At 48.8% G+C, this 21,504-nt stretch overlaps 1 protein-coding gene across 1 annotated transcript in view; it reads right to left on the bottom strand.

The window, feature by feature from the left end:
- ZNF831 (zinc finger protein 831) overlaps nt 1-21,504 on the bottom strand; it is a 53,846-nt gene that overhangs the window by 12,341 nt on the left and 20,001 nt on the right. Inside the window, exon 4 of the mRNA XM_075571346.1 lies at nt 21,321-21,472. Within this exon, the coding sequence (XP_075427461.1) occupies nt 21,321-21,472 (152 nt within the window). The remainder of the gene's footprint in view (nt 1-21,320; nt 21,473-21,504) is intronic.

Raw genomic sequence — 21,504 nt, 5'->3', positions numbered from 1 at the left:
TGCTGTGTTAGGAGAGGTAGGATAGGCCTGCAATGTGCTGTGTTAGGAGGTAGGACAGGCCTGCAATGTGCTGTGTTAGGAGAGGTAGGACAGGCCTGCAATGTGCTGTGTTTGGAGAGGTAGGATAGGCCTGCAATGTGCTGTGTTAGGAGAGGTAGGACAGGCCTGCAATGTGATGTTAGGTGAGGTAGGATAGACCTGCCATGTGCTGTGTTAGGAGAGGTAGGATAGGCCTGCAATGTGCTGTGTTAGGAGAGATAGGGTAGGCCTGCAATGTGCTGTGTTAGGAGAGGTAGGATAGACCTGCAATGTGCTGTGTTAGGAGAGGTAGGATAAGCCTGCAATGTGCTGTGTTAGGAGAGGTAAGATAAGCCTGCAATGTGCTGTGTTAGGAGAGGTAGGATAGGCCTGCAATGTGCTGTGTTAGGAGAGGTAGGATAGACCTGCAATGTGCTGTGTTAGGAGAGGTAGGATAGGCCTGCAATGTGCTGTGTTAGGAGAGGTAGGATAAGCCTGCAATGTGCTGTGTTAGGAGAGGTAGGATAGACCTGTAATGTGCTGTGTTAGGAGAGATAGGACAGGTCTGCAATGTGCTGTGTTAGGAGAGGTAGGATAAGCCTGCAATGTGCTGTGTTAGGAGAGGTAGGATAGGCCTGCAATGTGCTGTGTTAGGAGAGGTAGGATAAGCCTGCAATGTGCTGTGTTAGGAGAGGTAGGATAGACCTGCAATGTGCTGTTAGGAGAGGTAGGATAGGCTGCAATGTGCTGTGTTAGGAGAGGTAGGATAGGCCTGCAATGTGCTGTGTTAGGAGAGGTAGGATAGACCTGCAATGTGTTGTGTTAGGAGAGGTAGGATAGGCCTGCAATGTGCTGTGTTAGGAGAGGTAGGTTAGGCCTGCAATGTGTTGTGTTAGGAGAGATAGGACAGGCCTGCAATGTGCTGTGTTAGGAGAGGTAGGATAAGCCTGCAATGTGCTGTGTTAGGAGAGGTAGGATAGGCCTGCAATGTGCTGTGTTAGGAGAGGTAGGATAGGCCTGCAATGTGCTGTGTTAGGAGAGGTAGGTTAGGCCTGCAATGTGTTGTGTTAGGAGAGATAGGACAGGCCTGCAATGTGCTGTGTTAGGAGAGGTAGGATAAGCCTGCAATGTGCTGTGTTAGGAGAGGTAGGATAATGTTACCTTAATAATGTCAGGATACATTGTAGCTGCTGAGTTACACTGACTCAAGCGGCCATTATGTTAGGCACGCAATCCGTTTTGTTTTTTTTCCCCCAGATTTATAACAGCAGCCCCAAACGATTGCCAGCTTAGGAAAGAATGTAGAATTATACATTGCCCCGTGCTTTACACATACAAATAATACAGGGGGAAAACGTTGGACAGGAGCATTACTGCTTTTAAATTTTTTATAAGGAAGCATTTTGGGAACCTTAAAAAAAAAAACAACAACAACAACGTTCTCTCAGACGAGGCGGAGAATCTGAAGTTCGCCTCTCACGATGCAGACATTGTGTCTGGGGCCGGGGCTCTGCTTAACATGTACTCAAATGAAAATATAGTCAAATATGGGAACAATTTGTACTGCGATCCTCCAGACTGTAATTTATCCTTTTGCTTTCTGTAACTTATCACTGCCCCACCCTATCACCAAATGCACTTACTCGCCCTTTGTACAACTCACGGACGCTTTTCCAACATCCCTTCTACGGTCACTTTAATTGGACTTTAATTATTTATAAAATGTGTTACCAGGAAGTGATACTTTAAGAGTTACCTTTCGTTTTGAAGTATGTGCTAGGCATAGAGTTGATAACACATGGTTACATTCAATTAACAGAGGTTATACATTATATTTACAGACATTTCATGGATAGTTAGAGATAATATATGATTATGGATGTATGTAACAGTTACAGACAAGGTTACAATTGTGTTAGGAGAAACCTGCAATGTGCTGTGTTAGGAGAGGTAGGATAGGCCTGCAATGTGCTGTGTTAGGAGAGGTAGGATAAGCCTGCAATGTGCTGTGTTAGGAGAGGTAGGATAGGCCTGCAATGTGCTGTGTTAGGAGAGGTAGGATAAGCCTGCAATGTGCTGTGTTAGGAGAGGTAGGATAGGCCTGCAATGTGCTGTGTTAGGAGAGGTAGGATAGGCCTGCAATGTGCTGTGTTAGGAGGTAGGACAGGCCTGCAATGTGCTGTGTTAGGAGAGGTAGGACAGGCCTGCAATGTGCTGTGTTTGGAGAGGTAGGATAGGCCTGCAATGTGCTGTGTTAGGAGAGGTAGGACAGGCCTGCAATGTGATGTTAGGTGAGGTAGGATAGACCTGCCATGTGCTGTGTTAGGAGAGGTAGGATAGGCCTGCAATGTGCTGTGTTAGGAGAGATAGGGTAGGCCTGCAATGTGCTGTGTTAGGAGAGGTAGGATAGACCTGCAATGTGCTGTGTTAGGAGAGGTAGGATAAGCCTGCAATGTGCTGTGTTAGGAGAGGTAAGATAAGCCTGCAATGTGCTGTGTTAGGAGAGGTAGGATAGGCCTGCAATGTGCTGTGTTAGGAGAGGTAGGATAGACCTGCAATGTGCTGTGTTAGGAGAGGTAGGATAGGCCTGCAATGTGCTGTGTTAGGAGAGGTAGGATAAGCCTGCAATGTGCTGTGTTAGGAGAGGTAGGATAGACCTGTAATGTGCTGTGTTAGGAGAGATAGGACAGGTCTGCAATGTGCTGTGTTAGGAGAGGTAGGATAAGCCTGCAATGTGCTGTGTTAGGAGAGGTAGGATAGGCCTGCAATGTGCTGTGTTAGGAGAGGTAGGATAAGCCTGCAATGTGCTGTGTTAGGAGAGGTAGGATAGACCTGCAATGTGCTGTTAGGAGAGGTAGGATAGGCTGCAATGTGCTGTGTTAGGAGAGGTAGGATAGGCCTGCAATGTGCTGTGTTAGGAGAGGTAGGATAGACCTGCAATGTGTTGTGTTAGGAGAGGTAGGATAGGCCTGCAATGTGCTGTGTTAGGAGAGGTAGGTTAGGCCTGCAATGTGTTGTGTTAGGAGAGATAGGACAGGCCTGCAATGTGCTGTGTTAGGAGAGGTAGGATAAGCCTGCAATGTGCTGTGTTAGGAGAGGTAGGATAGGCCTGCAATGTGCTGTGATAGGAGAGGTAGGATAAGCCTGCAATGTGCTGTGTTAGGAGAGGTACACTACCGACACACTTTATTGAAGTGTGGTCGGTACCGCAAGCCGGGAAATCTCCCGGCTTGCTAGTGGCCGCCCCTCGGCGTGCCGCGCGTCATAGACGCGCGGTCACGCGTCATCGGGAGCGTGCGCCCGCTGCACGCGTGTCCAGGGGCTCCCCGAGGGAGCCCTGGTGTCCCGCGATCGCGGGACAGCGGCAGGGGGTTCCGGGGGACCCGGCGGACCCGGCAGCGGTAGGGAGAGCGCCCCGATCGGAGGGCGCTCTTCCGCTGCTTCGGCGTGCGCCCGTCACACTCGGGCGCGCGCCAGGCTACTGCTGCGGCACAGAACGGGCAAATGCTCGAATAAACTGTGCCGCAGCAGTAGGATAAGCCTGCAATGTGCTGTGTTAGGAGAGGTAGGATAGGCCTGCAATGTGCTGTGTTAGGAGAGGTAGGATAGGCTTGCAATGTGCTGTGTTAGGTGAGGTAGGATAGGCCTGCAATGTGCTGTGTTAGGAGAGGTAGGATAGGCCTGCAATGTGTTGTGTTAGGAGAGGCAGTATAGGCCTGCAATGTGCTGTGTTAGGAGAGGCAGTATAGGCCTGCAATGTGCTGTGTTAGGAGAGGTAGGTTAGGCCTGCAATGTGCTGTGTTAGGAGAGGTTGGATAGGCCTGCAATGTGCTGCGTTGGGAGAGGTAGGATAGGCCTGCAATGTGCTGTGTTAGGAGAGGTAGGATAGACCTGCAATGTGCTGTGTTAGGAGAGGTAGGATAGGCCTGCAATGTGCTGTGTTAGGAGAGGTAGGATAGGCCTGTAATGTGCTGTGTTAGGAGAGGTAGGACAGGCCTGCAATGTGCTGCGTTAGGAGAGGTAGGATAGGCCTGCAATGTGCTGTGTTAGGAGATGTAGGATAGCCCTGCAATGTGCTGTGTTAGGAGAGGTAGGATAGGCCTGCAATGTGCTGTGTTAGGAGAGGTAGGTTAGGCCTGCAATGTGTTGTGTTAGGAGAGATAGGACAGGCCTGCAATGTGCTGTGTTAGGAGAGGTAGGATAAGCCTGCAATGTGCTGTGTTAGGAGAGGTAGGATAGGCCTGCAATGTGCTGTGTTAGGAGAGGTAGGATAGGCCTGCAATGTGTTGTGTTAGGAGAGGCAGTATAGGCCTGCAATGTGCTGTGTTAGGAGAGGCAGTATAGGCCTGCAATGTGCTGTGTTAGGAGAGGTAGGTTAGGCCTGCAATGTGCTGTGTTAGGAGAGGTTGGATAGGCCTGCAATGTGCTGCGTTGGGAGAGGTAGGATAGGCCTGCAATGTGCTGTGTTAGGAGAGGTAGGATAGACCTGCAATGTGCTGTGTTAGGAGAGGTAGGACAGGCCTGCAATGTGCTGTGTTAGGAGAGGTAGGATAGGCCTGCAATGTGCTGTGTTAGGAGATGTAGGATAGACCTGCAATGTGCTGTGTTAGGAGAGGTAGGATAGGCCTGCAATGTGCTGTGTTAGGAGAGGTAGGTTAGGCCTGCAATGTGTTGTGTTAGGAGAGATAGGACAGGCCTGCAATGTGCTGTGTTAGGAGAGGTAGGATAAGCCTGCAATGTGCTGTGTTAGGAGAGGTAGGATAGGCCTGCAATGTGCTGTGTTAGGAGAGGTAGGATAGACCTGTAATGTGCTGTGTTAGGAGAGATAAGACAGGTCTGCAATGTGCTGTGTTAGGAGAGGTAGGATAAGCCTGCAATGTGCTGTGTTAGGAGAGGTAGGATAGGCCTGCAATGTGCTGTGTTAGGAGAGGTAGGATAAGCCTGCAATGTGCTGTGTTAGGAGAGGTAGGATAAGCCTGCAATGTGCTGTGTTAGGAGAGGTAGGATAGGCCTGCAATGTGCTGTGTTAGGAGAGGTAGGATAGACCTGCAATGTGCTGTGTTAGGAGAGGTAGGATAGACCTGCAATGTGCTGTGTTAGGAGAGGTAGGATAGGCCTGCAATGTGCTGTGTTAGGAGAGGTAGGATAGGCCTGTAATGTGCTGTGTTAGGAGAGGTAGGACAGGCCTGCAATGTGCTGCGTTAGGAGAGGTAGGATAGGCCTGCAATGTGCTGTGTTAGGAGATGTAGGATAGCCCTGCAATGTGCTGTGTTAGGAGAGGTAGGATAGGCCTGCAATGTGCTGTGTTAGGAGAGGTAGGTTAGGCCTGCAATGTGTTGTGTTAGGAGAGATAGGACAGGCCTGCAATGTGCTGTGTTAGGAGAGGTAGGATAAGCCTGCAATGTGCTGTGTTAGGAGAGGTAGGATAGGCCTGCAATGTGCTGTGTTAGGAGAGGTAGGATAGGCCTGCAATGTGTTGTGTTAGGAGAGGCAGTATAGGCCTGCAATGTGCTGTGTTAGGAGAGGCAGTATAGGCCTGCAATGTGCTGTGTTAGGAGAGGTAGGTTAGGCCTGCAATGTGCTGTGTTAGGAGAGGTTGGATAGGCCTGCAATGTGCTGCGTTGGGAGAGGTAGGATAGGCCTGCAATGTGCTGTGTTAGGAGAGGTAGGATAGACCTGCAATGTGCTGTGTTAGGAGAGGTAGGACAGGCCTGCAATGTGCTGTGTTAGGAGAGGTAGGATAGGCCTGCAATGTGCTGTGTTAGGAGATGTAGGATAGACCTGCAATGTGCTGTGTTAGGAGAGGTAGGATAGGCCTGCAATGTGCTGTGTTAGGAGAGGTAGGTTAGGCCTGCAATGTGTTGTGTTAGGAGAGATAGGACAGGCCTGCAATGTGCTGTGTTAGGAGAGGTAGGATAAGCCTGCAATGTGCTGTGTTAGGAGAGGTAGGATAGGCCTGCAATGTGCTGTGTTAGGAGAGGTAGGATAGACCTGTAATGTGCTGTGTTAGGAGAGATAAGACAGGTCTGCAATGTGCTGTGTTAGGAGAGGTAGGATAAGCCTGCAATGTGCTGTGTTAGGAGAGGTAGGATAGGCCTGCAATGTGCTGTGTTAGGAGAGGTAGGATAAGCCTGCAATGTGCTGTGTTAGGAGAGGTAGGATAAGCCTGCAATGTGCTGTGTTAGGAGAGGTAGGATAGGCCTGCAATGTGCTGTGTTAGGAGAGGTAGGATAGACCTGCAATGTGCTGTGTTAGGAGAGGTAGGATAGGCCTGCAATGTGCTGTGTTAGGAGAGGTAGGTTAGGCCTGCAATGTGTTGTGTTAGGAGAGATAGGACAGGCCTGCAATGTGCTGTGTTAGGAGAGGTAGGATAAGCCTGCAATGTGCCGTGGTATAAGAGGTAGGATAGGCCTGCAATGTGCTGTGTTAGGAGAGGTAGGATAAGCCTGCAATGTGCTGTGTTAGGAGAGGTAGGATAAGCCTGCAATGTGCTGTGTTAGGAGAGGTAGGATAGGCCTGCAATGTGCTGTGTTAGGAGAGGTAGGATAAGCCTGCAATGTGCTGTGTTAGGAGAGGTAGGATAAGCCTGCAATGTGCTGTGTTAGGAGAGGTAGGATAAGCCTGCAATGTGCTGTGTTAGGAGAGGTAGGATAGGCTTGCAATGTGCTGTGTTAGGTGAGGTAGGATAGACCTGCAATGTGCTGTGTTAGGAGAGGTAGGATAGGCCTGCAATGTGCTGTGTTAGGAGAGGTAGGATAGGCCTGCAATGTGTTGTGTTAGGAGAGGCAGTATAGGCCTGCAATGTGCTGTGTTAGGAGAGGCAGTATAGGCCTGCAATGTGCTGTGTTAGGAGAGGTAGGTTAGGCCTGCAATGTACTGTGTTAGGAGAGGTTGGATAGGCCTGCAATGTGCTGCGTTAGGAGAGGTAGGATAGGCCTGCAATGTGCTGTGTTAGGAGAGGTAGGATAGACCTGCAATGTGCTGTGTTAGGAGAGGTAGGATAGGCCTGCAATGTGCTGTGTTAGGAGAGGTAGGATAGGCCTGTAATGTGCTGTGTTAGGAGAGGTAGGACAGGCCTGCAATGTGCTGTGTTAGGAGAGGTAGGATAGGCCTGCAATGTGCTGTGTTAGGAGATGTAGGATAGACCTGCAATGTGCTGTGTTAGGAGAGGTAGGATAGGCCTGCAATGTGCTGTGTTAGGAGAGGTAGGTTAGGCCTGCAATGTGTTGTGTTAGGAGAGATAGGACAGGCCTGCAATGTGCTGTGTTAGGAGAGGTAGGATAAGCCTGCAATGTGCTGTGTTAGGAGAGGTAGGATAGGCCTGCAATGTGCTGTGTTAGGAGAGGTAGGATAAGCCTGCAATGTGCTGTGTTAGGAGAGGTAGGATAAGACTGCAATGTGCTGTGTTAGGAGAGGTAGGATAGGCCTGCAATGTGCTGTGTTAGGAGAGGTAGGATAGGCTTGCAATGTGCTGTGTTAGGTGAGGTAGGATAGGCCTGCAATGTGCTGTGTTAGGAGAGGTAGGATAGGCCTGCAATGTGTTGTGTTAGGAGAGGCAGTATAGGCCTGCAATGTGCTGTGTTAGGAGAGGCAGTATAGGCCTGCAATGTGCTGTGTTAGGAGAGGTAGGTTAGGCCTGCAATGTGCTGTGTTAGGAGAGGTTGGATAGGCCTGCAATGTGCTGCGTTAGGAGAGGTAGGATAGGCCTGCAATGTGCTGTGTTAGGAGAGGTAGGATAGACCTGCAATGTGCTGTGTTAGGAGAGGTAGGATAGGCCTGCAATGTGCTGTGTTAGGAGAGGTAGGATAGGCCTGTAATGTGCTGTGTTAGGAGAGGTAGGACAGGCCTGCAATGTGCTGTGTTAGGAGAGGTAGGTTAGGCCTGCAATGTGTTGTGTTAGGAGAGGCAGTATAGGCCTGCAATGTGCTGTGTTAGGAGAGGCAGTATAGGCCTGCAATGTGCTGTGTTAGGAGAGGTAGGTTAGGCCTGCAATGTGCTGTGTTAGGAGAGGTTGGATAGGCCTGCAATGTGCTGCGTTAGGAGAGGTAGGATAGGCCTGCAATGTGCTGTGTTAGGAGAGGTAGGATAGACCTGCAATGTGCTGTGTTAGGAGAGGTAGGATAGGCCTGCAATGTGCTGTGTTAGGAGAGGTAGGATAGGCCTGTAATGTGCTGTGTTAGGAGAGGTAGGACAGGCCTGCAATGTGCTGTGTTAGGAGAGGTAGGATAGGCCTGCAATGTGCTGTGTTAGGAGAGGTAGGATAGGCCTGCAATGTGCTGTGTTAGGAGAGGTAGGATAGGCCTGCAATGTGCTGTGTTAGGAGAGGCACAAGTTCCTAAAGTAATTTTTAGATGTGGCTGGATTTTAAATTATCAGCTACGCCTTTAATGTAAAGAACAGTTCACATGGGGGGCATTATATACAAATAAATAAGAATATTACAATATTAATTGGATCGGAAGTCTCCTGCGTGGGAGTTTATCCGTGTAATCTCCTCTCAATCCTCTTTTTATGGGAGTCTAAAATAAAGCACTTACAGTGACCCCTTACAAAATCCAGCTTTCCCAGAGAGACGATAAGTATTAAATGTAAAGAGGACCCTATAACTAATATGCTCGTATTTTATTTATTAAATAGCATTAAACAGTAACAGAATAGGAGGTAAGTCTGTGTCTCCCTATACTGTACCTCAAATACATTAGTGGAGGATGTATCAAGGCAAATTTGCAGCAAAATGTACATAAATTGTATTATTTTCATCTTGCATCAATGTACTAACGTACTTCAGCTTGCGATCCGGGAGAAGCATGTGTGGGAAGAGTTACACAACGCGCTGATTATAATGCCATGTATCAAATGATGCGTCTCTGTGCGTCACCTTTTTCTCTCTTATTTTGCGTCAAAACAATTCCGCCAGTTCTTACGTGGGGTAAACATCTGCCCAGCACTTTGTGTCACAAGTAGGAAACTTGGGATGCAAACGGCAGTAGAAACTGGAGCAATATATCGCCACAAACAGCACCCTGCACTTCCTTTAACGAGACAATCCAAGCGGCGCTTACAATAACATTTAAAAAAAGTGTTTTAATATACACAGTCTTTGATTACCTTTATTGAAAACTAATTACCTAAGCTGCTGATCAATACGTTGTCCCGTAATCGATCAGCAAAGATCCTGCTTCCCTGGGTACACTAAATGGCCGCCTTTCAGCGTCAATCAATTCTTCAATCAGTGTGACATCAGCTACAATGTATTCTTATATTACTAAGGTAACATTATTTATTGTTACAGTTTGCCGCTCAAACTACTGGGAACATTGGCAACAAATGATGACAAACAGGAAAGTGTTACAAAGATCTTGCACTGCTGGGGAGGTGGGATAAAACCTGCTATAGAAATCAAAGGATGCTCAGTGTATTAAACTCACGCTGTGTGTAACTATGTAACGCCACAAACATCTCCCTACAGACGGTTGAGCCCAATGTGTTCCCATCCAGAGGCTGGTATTCACTGCCCTGAATATTTCCCACTCTTCTCAGTCATCGAAGGAGTCGTAAAACTGTCAAACGCGCGGATTCTAATGACAGATGTGTCACTGTCTTTGGCCGGGTATGCAGTGAACGTATGTAACCCAATAATGTACTTGTATCACACGATCCAGGGGGAGCATAAGGGATAAAAACATAAAAAAAGAAAACACTCCAAGTGCAGATGTATAAACAGTGCGGGGAATAGTCCTATCAGTCTTGGCTCCTATGTTGTTCCTACTCACAAGAAATAGGAGTTTTTCAGGCAATGGAGATCAATAAGCAGACGAAGAAGTACTAATGGCCTCCGTCACTCAGGGGATGTACCTCAGCGAGAGAGGGAGAAGAACGCACATAGCACAGATCTGGCAACAATTTCTTTTATCGATATAAACTTATAAAATGCACACTCACGGTGTATCAGAATTAAAACAGCATTGCAGCTTATAAAAGCCAGGTGTAGGCGTAGAGTACAGGGGCGCATTCTTCCACAGCTACGTCACGTTGTGGGTGGTGCAGCTCTACGCGTTTCGCGTGATACCACTGTAGACTCGTGTATGGCACATTTCCCTTGTATGGTCATCTCCTCTGTATAGAAACCTGTGATTACAAACCACTCTCCAATTGAATGATCAAGATCAGGCTTTTTTATTGTAATTGTTTAATAAATGTAGTTTAGATTTAGCGTATATATACCAGTTATGGGATAGGGGTAGGTACACTCCTGAGGAAGCCGAACCAATCAACAGGCGAAACGCGTAGAGCTGTACCACCCACAACGTGACGTAGCTGTGGAAGAAGGCGCCCCGTGTACTCTACGCCTACACCCGGTGCCCGTTGTAACGCCGCGACCGGAAGTGACGACATCGTCCCGCGACCGGAAGTAGAGCAGTGTCTCTCGCGAGCGGCAGTGGGATCGGGTGATCCGATCGGAGCTCCAGAGGGAGGTGGTGCGGTGAGAGACGGTGCGGGCTAAGATTGATATGAGCAGAGCGCAGGACATGGAGGTGGAGAGAGAAATCGGAGGCCGAGATATAGGGACGGGGCAGGGGAGCGCAGAGCCACAAAGGGGGGTCAACGAAAGCAAAGAGGACGAAGGTGGTGAGAGCGCATCGAGTCAGCAAACAGCTAAAAGAATGGCGATGCATTACACGTGTGTACACACGCTCCCCGCACATGAGAAGCACAAATGATACCGCCTCTAAATAATCAGCAGGTGGGGGGGTCTCGGGGCAGAGTGAGGCCCCGCTGGACGGTCACAGGAGCTGGGCTCGTGCTGCCACCATTATATGTACTGGTTTCTTTTTTACCAGTGTCATAAATGTCTTTTTAATACTAAACGTAATGCTTCCCTTTATCAAATAACAAATGGCTGCCACCAAGCACAGGAAGGGTTAATTGCATTGGTGTTGATACAGGACCAGTTGAGGCCCGCCTCCCTACCCCCTCCCTCCTCCCTACCCCCCCTCCCCCCCTCCTCCCTACCCCCCCTCCCCCCGTCCCCCCCCCTCCCTCCCCCCATCCCTCCCCCTCCCCCTCCCTCCCCCCGTCCCCCCCTTCCTCCCCCCGTCCCCCCCTCCCTCCCCCCGTCCCCCCCCCTCCCTCCCCCCGTCCCCCCCCCTCCCTCCCCCATCCCCCTCCTCCCCCCCTCCATGGCCCCCCTCCCCCCTCGCTCCCCTCCCCTCCCTCCCCCTTCCTTCCTCCCCCCCCCTCCTTCCTCCCCCTCCTCCCTCCCTCCCCCCCTCCTCCCTCCCCCCTTCCCCCCCTCCTCCCTCCCCCCTCCCCTCCTCCCCCCTCCTCCCTCCTCCCTCCCCCCCCCAGTGTAGACCCAAAGCAGACGATTGCTTCTCTCCCACATAAACACGCCGCGCTCTGGCCCGCTGCCAGCACATCCAGCTGTTTCAGGGTTCAGTAAGAAACCCCCCGAATGGATCGTCTGTCTAAGCCGTTTAGCATCACGCTAATAAATGGTATTCACAGTCCGGTAACATGTGCTTCCATAATCTGCTCGTTTGTGGCGGTTATGCCTGAAACCTGCTGACCGTAAGCTGCAATCCATTCTCATCTTGTTTTAATATCCGCACATCAGGGGTTGGGGTTCAGCTAAACGCTTAACGTTTGCAGTGCGCGGCGCGGTCAGAATAACTTGTGCTCCTCTTCTCTGCTACCTCTTCCCTTATTCTAATTTATGTATCGGCGCTTTGTGGCGACACGACACGCTGTATAAAGACGCGCTGAGACAACTGATTCACGGAGCACTAATTACTAGATGTAAAAGTTGCCGGCAACAAAAAAATTAGGCCAGGGGGTTCTCAACACCAGTCCTCAAGAACCCCCAACAGGTCAGGTTTTGAGGATATCACAGCTTCAGCACAGGTGGCTCAATCAGTGGCTCAGTCGAAGATCGAGAGAGAGAAGAGAAGGTCGGAGACTGAGGCACTGATTGAGCCACCTGTGCTGAAGCAGCCAGGAACTGATTGAGTCACTGGTGCTGAAGCAGGGACTGATTGAGCACCTGTGCTGAAGCAGCCAGGAACTGATTGAGTCACTGGTGCTGAAGCAGGAACTGATTGAGCCACCTGTGCTGAAGCTAAGATATCTTCAAAACCTGACCCGCTGGGGCGGGGGATGGGGGTCTTGTGGATGGACTTGAGAACCCCTGAATAAGGTAATTCCGTGTGTAATTTACCTCGATAGCTTTCACACATTTAATTCCGTTAGGGGGAATATTTAACCTGGCACGTGCTGCACTTTTTAATGTCCATGTGTCATCGTGATGTTTGCTGATATTCAAATTGTGAATGATGTCATTGTAAAGGGAGCAATCCCCCCTAACTAACCTTCATTATTTGTATGTGATTGGTACCTGGAAGGGGGTCTCCAGATCTGAACGGCATTATCTGCAGATCCCCCCCAGTTCCCCAGATACCGACTGGTGAAGTTACCGGTATCACTTCCTGGGTTCTAAAGGGGCTTTAAACCGTCGTCCAATAGGAAGCTCCCATCGATGATGTGGCAGCTTCCGATTGGCCTGAGATATAGCAGCAATTTTTTGTCCCGAGGGAGATTTAAAATGGGGGAAGAGGGGAGTCTCTTGAGCTGAAACGAGGGGCGTTTGGCTCTGGGGAATCTTCCGTTCCCACACTGTAAAAAAAATAACGGGCTAAAAGAATGAGGAGAAACTGCTACTTTTTAAACATCTTTTTCCACTTTCAATGCACCAATTACACCATCCCTTAGCACCTCTAGAGGGGATAGGGGTAACGCTGTCTTCTAGGCGTGTACATTGTATTAAACCGGACAGACACAGAGGCGCCTGTGGTACCAACATATTTTTCTTGCGTTTGTGTTGCGTTGAAAATATCAGTGCTAAAAAGTATTACAAAGCTTCAAAAGTTGTTTGACGCGTGTGTGAAGACTTTATACATACAAAGCATCATTTGTGGGTTTAAATCCTTGTTGACGTATATCCCTGATGTGGAGTACCTGACTGCTACACTACAGGATTATGTGTTATCTGTACAAATAACTCGTAATTATCAATGATTAGTGCAAAGATTATCTGTATGTTATATGTCAACCGACACAATGAAAGGTCCCCCGGGGCGCACAATACATGTGTGTTGTGGTACATCGCAACTTAATTCTGCGCTTGCACTATTGAAAGTCTTTTTAGGGTTTACTTCTCTGTGCTGGAGAAGATGTTTGTCCCATTCCAATGGAACTGTTCTCTTCTTTAGCTCATGGAAGCAGCATGTTGCATAGTGTTGAGATTTCCCTGGTTGATTAGCCGAGGGGTACGGTCTGCGGACCAACTCCTGTTTCGCATGTGTTTCTCTTTAGGAAATAGATTCCATCTCAAACATTTGACAGCTTCCTCTTTAAAAAATAAAAAACATGCACGCTCTTAATCCCCCCGGTTAAAGACAAAGGTTATAAATAATTTGTTGGTATGCTACAGGTGCCTCAAATTCCAGAGTGGGGCAGAAATAACATCTCACGTTACACAGTTATGTTGGCGGGGCTCTTATGCGCCAGAGGAAAGTGATATCAAGCGGTGAGCTCGCAGGTAACGCGACACAGCGCTAACCTGCAGCAGCGGTGACCAGCGTTGCTCAGCACTCTAAACACAGATTTTATCAAACAAATAGGACATGATACTAACATTATAGGAAATATAAACTCAAAAAGGTGTCTGGGAGGGGATTGCTGCTTCAAAAATCCTGTTTAGAATAGGGTTCCCCTAAAGGAGTATTCCGCCCTCAATCACCTGCGCGTTTGTGTTTGTTTTTACAGGACTGGAACCGCGCGGGGATCTTCCAGAACCGAACCCAGCTATTTGCAGCTCCGGTGAACCCCCAGTTCCTGAGATAAGTAACTTCACCGGTATCTCAGGCACCGAGGGGTCGCCGAGGCTGAAAATAGTGGTGTTTGGCTCAGGAGGACTCCTCGGTCCCACCCTGTAACAAAAATGGCTAGAATTAAAAGCGAGTTGGAGGAACTGGCCCTTTAAATGAATGTATGCAGATATGTTTGTGTGAAAGACAGATACAGTACATGATGTATCAATATGGAACAATAGGAGAAGGAGGAGCTAACGTTACATGAAATATTGGGATGTATGTATCAATCTTCTTCATTATTTATCGGCTAACACAGGGGTGGCCAACTCCAGCCCTCAGGGACTACCAACAGGTCAGGTTTTCAGGATATCCCTGCTTCAGCACAGGTGGTGATTGAGCCACCTGTGCCGAAGCAGAGATTGATTGAGCCACCTGTGCTGAAGCTGCGACTGACTGCACCACCTGTGCTGAAGCAGGCATATCCTGAAAACCCGACCTGTTGATGGACCTTGAGGCCTGGGGTTGGCCACCCCTGGTCTCAAGTAGTTTAACCCGTGCCAAATGTATCAAATTTGAGAACACATTTGTTACATTTGACACAGGATATGAAATAACTCCCCTTCTGCCGTGCGTGGATTCAGTCTGCTCAATGCTAACCCCTCACACAAGTGATGCTTTAACCCCCTCTTGTGGGTGACACTACCAATTATACGAGGAGTCCTGCGTTTCCTCGCAGATCCTGTTCTGTTAGGACAAGAGGAACAGCGAAACTTCTGCACATCTCTGCGACTCAGCTCACAACAGCAGATCCATACTCTGTGCTTCAGCCCGGAATTCAGAATTTGTCCTCAGGGCTGAGAGCAGAACACTAACCCCTGCACTGTCTGGGTGGAGGGAGCTGCTATCAGAGTACCTACCGTATAAGGTACAGTACAAAGATAACAAAGGGATAAGCACACCATATATACACAAAGAAAAGTCTTTTTTTTTGGCCCAACGTTTCGTTACCATCTGAAGCCTTTATCAAGAGCAACTAAAAGACCACGCAGAGAACCTTACAGACCCTAAATCACCACTGTATGAGGAAACGACCAGTAGGAGCGGCTCAGCGAGTGAAGACACTGACTGTAAACAATGACACTGAATCGGGAGCCTGGATCAATTCCCGGTGTCAGCTCCTTGTGACCTTGGGCAAGTCTCCCTGTGCCTCACGCACCAAACACATAGATTGTAAGCTCAGCGGGGCAGGGGCTGTGTCTGTAACATTCCTATGTGCTGCGCACCGCGCGCTGTGCTGTAACTGTGAGTCCCACTGGGAGAGAAGCGCTGTATGAAATACGGTTATTAATTATATGTGAAGAGAAGGGGCGCTCCAATAGTTCAACAGTGAAGGCGATGTGGTCTCTGAATTTAGCCTTTTTTGAAGAGCTCTTTGGGTGCCTGTGCTTATCTATTCACTTCGGTACTGAACCACATCTGGACGGTTTGCACACTGCATTAAATCTTGTCACCAAATACAGTGAGTGCCCTGCTATATGAAAGTGGGTGTATATAAATATATATATTACTTATCCTTTATTTGTAAAGCGCCAACATATTATGTCACATAAACAGAATGACATACAAATAAGCACAAAGAAGGTAATGGGTGCCCTGATCCAGAGAGCTTACACTCTAATGCATATTCATTCCGTTCTGTATAGGTATAGAACATTTGTATTGTCGATATTGGGAGATACGCCTAATACCTGGCCTGTTGGTGACCCTTGAGGACTGGAGTTGTTTGCCTCTGGCTTGGGGGTTACCTTATTTTTGGGGTCCAGATGGGGGTATTCGTGCTAGATGGGGGTACTTACTACCCAGCAAGTCCACTGGAAGACCCCTAAATTATAGAGCGTTCCACCCACAACAAAACGTTCTGTGTATGTACAGCTGGAGTTCAGGACCCTGCTGAATGGGGACAGCATGGACATGCTTAGCACCTGCAGGCAACTTGTTGCAACTGCATTTCTTTTTGTACACGTTGCACTACATTGCAGCCCCCTCTGGCAGCGAAGGGATTCAGACCCACCCATCATCACCACCACGGACAGCGTTAGTTTAACATCTGTAATTCCATCCGAGGAGCGAAATTCCTCTCGCGAAAACATTTTAAACGAATGGAATGTCAGAACATTGGACAGGGAACAACAGGGAACCTGCTTCTGTTCCACAGGAAGAACCCCCGCAGCTCGGAACCTATTGCCCGAGTTAAACCCTGCCCCGAGGAGTCGGCTCTTTCCCGGCACTGCCAGAAACTCACGCAGACATGGCCCATTAATGCGAACCGTCCCGCGGTGTGAGAACCTGTTGCTGATTATCGCTCTCGCGGCTCCTGCGTGCAGTTTGCTGGTTTCCCCCACAGAAGGAAAGTACATGAAACAGACAGGTATTTTACATCTCCACGGTCACTGCCCTTAACCACTTCACTGCTGGGGAGCCGTCAAACCAGGAGTAGCCTTAGGGTTCTTGGGGCCCCTGGCAAGAGAGTCTTAGCGCGCACACAAAATGAGAAGAGAAAAACACTCTTTAACGGGGGGCAACGTTGTGGGGTATGTAACTAGAGACGGGCGTATTTTTTGGGGGGGCGGATCTGGATCCACGGCGGATCGTCCGGTAACTTTGGCCCACGCATTTTAGCGGATCAATCTTAAAGAGAGCGATTCGCGTTTTACAGATTTCATTTATTTATTATTATTACCGATACACTCCGCGGATTCAGCAACCCGTTCTTAAGAATTCGCCAACGGATCACTGAATCAGTGGATTGGGTTCTACAAATCCGTCCACGGGCTGTTATCCAACGGCCGATTTTGATGAATCCGCGCGGATTAAAACCGTTTGGATGGGTGGCGCAGTTGGCGGTTGCAGCAGCGCAGAAACAGCGGCCGAAAAACATTAGCACAACATATTACGCACGGGAATTAGGAAATAAATAATCTTCCTCGATTGTCCCAGCTTCAAAAGATTGGCTGGAGGTTTAACCCCAAAATCACATTCACAGCCGCCATTTTTTGTTTACACTTAAAATATTAAGCTTTGCCATTGGCGCACAGATATATAGCTGCTCTATCTTATCGCTCTGTGATTGTACCAGCCACAAAGTGACGGGAAGTTTAGAAGTCGTACATCACCCTCACATTCACCAGTTTTGCTTAAAAATAATAATGGTACATTTTGGAGAGGTCTACATTGTTTGAAGCAATTCCTCCCTTATCTACGCCTATAACCATGACCTATAACTCTTAACTAACTCCATAACGGCTCCCTACAACTCCATAACTTCTCTGCCATAAACTCTCCAAGCCGTCCAGGCAACAGGAAAAAACGAATCAGCAACAGTCATAAAAATGTCCATATGTGGATCTGAAAACGTATGTCCCAAAGAAACAACCCATGCAGAGGCTGTGTTACACTGAAGGCCGGGTCTTCTCTCAGGCGTGGGCTGCTGAGAATCCCTATTCCTCGACATGGAGGGGGCATATGGTTGCAACAGAAGGAGGCTCAGTGAGTAAAGACACTGACTGGCACTGAGTGTGAAGCAGGGGAAGGAGCGGCTCAGGGAGTAAAGACACTGACTGGCACTGAGTGTGAAGCAGGAGAAGGAGCGGCTCAGGGAGTAAAGACACTGACTGGCACTGAGTGTGAAGCAGGGGAACCTGGTTCAATTCCCGGTGTCGGCTCCTTGTGACCTTGGGCAAGTCATTGTACCTCCCTGTGCCTCAGGCACCAAACACAGATTGTAAGCTCCACAGGGCAGGGACTGTGTCTGCAAAGCGCTACGTAAAATTAGCAGCGCTATACAAAAACATGCTATTATAATTATTTAACGGAACACTTTGGGATATATGTGTGTTCTGGTCCACATATGGGCATTTGTTTTTTTAACTTCAGTCTAATTTATTAAATATCCAACACCACAAAAATGGTGTTTCGGCAAAACCAAAATCACCACCACAACACTAGAAATATATAGAACCAAAACCACATACTAAACCTCTGAGCCCGTGGGAGGGAGGAGGTTATCTGTACCTGGGTTAGGAGGAGAGGTTATCTGTACCTGGGTTAGGAGGAGAGGTTATCTGTACCTGGGTTAGGAGTAGGAGAGGTTATCTTTACCTGGGTTAGGAGGAGCAGGAGAGGTTATCAGTGCCTGGGTTAAGAAGAGAGGTTATCTGTACCTGGGTTAGGAGGAGTGGGAGAGGTTATCTGTACCTGGGGTAGGAGGAGCAGGAGAGCTTATCTGTACCTGGGTTAGTAGTAGGAGAGGTTATCTGTACCTGGGTTATGAGTAGGAGAGGTAATCTGTACCAGGGTTAGGAGGAGAGGTTATCTGTACCTGGGTTAGGAGGAGAGGTTATCTGTACCAGGGTTAGGAGGAGAGGTTATCTGTACCTGAGTTAGGAGGAGAGGTTATCTGTACCAGGGTTAGGAGGAGAGGTTATCTGTACCTGAGTTAGGAGGAGAGGTTATCTGTACCAGGGTTAGGAGGAGAGGTTATCTGTACCTGAGTTAGGAGGAGAGGTAATCTGTACCAGGGTTAGGAGGAGAGGTTATCTGTTCCTGGGTTAGGAGGAGAGGTTATCTGTACCTGAGTTAGGAGGAGAGGTTATCTGTACCAGGGTTAGGAGGAGAGGTTATCTGTACCTGAGTTAGGAGGAGAGGTTATCTGTACCTGGGTTAGGAGGAGAGGTTATCTGTACCTGAGTTAGGAGGAGAGGTTATCTGTACCTGGGTTAGGAGGAGAGGTTATCTGTACCTGGGTTAGGAGGAGAGGTTATCTGTACCTGGGTTAGGAGGAGAGGTTATCTGTACCAGGGTTAGGAGGAGAGGTTATCTGTTCCTGGGTTAGGAGGAGAGGTTATCTGTACCAGGGTTAGGAGGAGAGGTTATCTGTTCTTGGGTTAGGAGGAGAGGTTATCTGTACCAGGGTTAGGAGGAGAGGTTATCTGTACCTGAGTTAGGAGGAGAGGTTATCTGTACCAGGGTTAGGAGGAGAGGTTATCTGTACCTGAGTTATGAGTAGGAGAGGTAATCTGTACCAGGGTTAGGAGGAGAGGTTATCTGTTCCTGGGTTAGGAGGAGAGGTTATCTGTACCTGAGTTAGGAGGAGAGGTTATCTGTACCAGGGTTAGGAGGAGAGGTTATCTGTACCTGAGTTAGGAGGAGAGGTTATCTGTACCTAGGTTAGGAGGAGAGGTTATCTGTACCTGAGTTAGGAGGAGAGGTTATCTGTACCTGGGTTAGGAGGAGAGGTTATCTGTACCTGGGTTAGGAGGAGAGGTTATCTGTACCTGGGTTAGGAGGAGAGGTTATCTGTACCAGGGTTAGGAGGAGAGGTTATCTGTTCCTGGGTTAGGAGGAGAGGTTATCTGTACCAGGGTTAGGAGGAGAGGTTATCTGTTCTTGGGTTAGGAGGAGAGGTTATCTGTACCAGGGTTAGGAGGAGAGGTTATCTGTACCTGAGTTAGGAGGAGAGGTTATCTGTACCAGGGTTAGGAGGAGAGGTTATCTGTACCTGAGTTAGGAGGAGAGGTTATCTGTACCTGGGTAAGGAGGAGAGGTTATCTGTACCAGGGTTAGGAGGAGAGGTTATCTGTTCCTGGGTTAGGAGGAAAGGTTATCTGTACCAGGGTTAGGAGGAGAGGTTATCTGTTCCTGGGTTAGGAGGAGAGGTTATCTGTACCAGGGTTAAGAGGAGAGGTTATCTGTACCTGAGTTAGGAGGAGAGGTTATCTGTACCTGGGTTAGGAGGAGGAGAGGTTATCTGTACCTAAGTTAGGAGGAGAGGTTATCTGTACCTGGGTTAGGAGGAGAAAAGGTTATCTGTACCTGGGTTAGGAGGATGAGAGGTTATCTGTACCTGGGTTAGGAGGAGGAGAGGTTATCTGTGCCTGGGTTAGGAGGAGGAGAGGTTATCTGTACCTGGGTTAGGAGGAGGAGAGGTTATCTGTACCTGGGTTAGGAGGAGAGGTTATCTGTACCTGGGTTAGGAGCAGGAGATGTTATCTGTACCTGGGTTAGGAGCAGGAGAGGTTATCTGTACCTGGGTTAGGAGGAGGAGAGGTTATCTGTACCTGGGTTAGGAGGAGTAGAGGTTATCTGTACCTGGGTTAGGAGGAGGAGAGGTTATCTGTACCAGGGTTAGGAGGAGAGGTTATCTGTTCCTGGGTTAGGAAGAGAGGTTATCTGTACCTGGGTTAGGAGGAGGAGAGGTTATCTGTACCTGGGTTCGGGGGAGGAGAGGTTATCTGTACCTGTGTTAGGAGGAGAGATTATCTGTACCTGGGTTAGGAGGAGGAGATGTTATCTGTACCTGGGTTAGGAGCAGGAGAGGTTATCTGTACCTGGGTTAGGAGGAGGAGAGGTTATCTGTACCTGGGTTAGGAGGAGGAGAGGTTATCTGTACCTGGGTTAGGAGGAGGAGAGATTATCTGTACCTGGGTTCGGGGGAGGAGAGGTTATCTGTACCTGGGTTAGGAGGAGAGGTTATCTGTACCTGGGTTAGGAGGAGAGGTTATCTGTACCTGGGTTAGGAGGAGAGATTATCTGTACCTGGGTTAGGAGGAGGAGAGGTTATCTGTACCTGGGTTAGGAGGAGGAGAGGTTATCTGTACCTGGGTTAGGAGGAGGAGAGGTTATCTGTACCTGGGTTAGGAGGAGAGGTTATCTGTACCTGGGTTAGGAGGAGGAGAGGTTATCTGTACCTGGGTTAGGAGGAGGAGAGATTATCTGTACCTGGGTTAGGAGGAGGAGAGGTTATCTGTACCTGGGTTAGGAGGAGAGGTTATCTGTACCCGGGTTAGGAGGAGGAGATGTTATCTGTACCTGGGTTAGGAGGAGGAGAGGTTATCTGTACCTGGGTTAGGAGGAGGAGAGGTTATCTGTACCTGGGTTAGGAGGAGAGATTATCTGTACCTGGGTTAGGAGGAGGAGAGGTTATCTGTACCTGGTTTCGGAGGAGCAGGAGAGGTTATCTGTACCTTGGTTAGGAGGGGTGGGAGAGGTTATCTGTACCTGGGTTAGGAGGAGGAGAGGTTATCTGTACCTGGGTTAGGAGCAGGAGAGGTTATCTGTACCTGGGTTAGGAGCAGGAGAGGTTATCTGTACCTGGGTTAGAAGCAGGAGAGGTTATCTGTACCTGGGTTAGGAGCAGGAGAGGTTATCTGTACCTGGGTTAGGAGGGGTGGGAGAGGTTATCTGTACCTGGGTTAGGAGCAGGAGAGGTTATCTGTACCTGGGTTAGAAGCAGGAGAGGTTATCTGTACCTGGGTTAGGAGCAGGAGAGGTTATCTGTACCTGGGTTAGGAGCAGGAGAGGTTATCTGTACCTGGGTTAGGAGCAGGAGAGGTTATCTGTACCTGGGTTAGGAGCAGGAGAGGTTATCTGTACCTGGGTTAGGAGCAGGAGAGATGCATTTCTTATGACGGGGCTTGTGGTGATGGCTTTTCTCTGCCACGAGGCGACACATTTTATAAGGACTCCTGTCCTCTCCGATCTGCTGGTTGGCTCCAACGTATTTCCGCTGGCGAATTCCATTGCACCTGCAGGAAACATAAATCCCCCGGATTTCAGG

The sequence above is a fragment of the Ascaphus truei genome, chromosome 15 (genome assembly GCF_040206685.1).
Source record: "Ascaphus truei isolate aAscTru1 chromosome 15, aAscTru1.hap1, whole genome shotgun sequence".
NCBI classification, from domain to species: Eukaryota; Metazoa; Chordata; class Amphibia; order Anura; family Ascaphidae; genus Ascaphus; species Ascaphus truei.
This window is presented reverse-complemented; position numbering and strand designations above follow the sequence as displayed.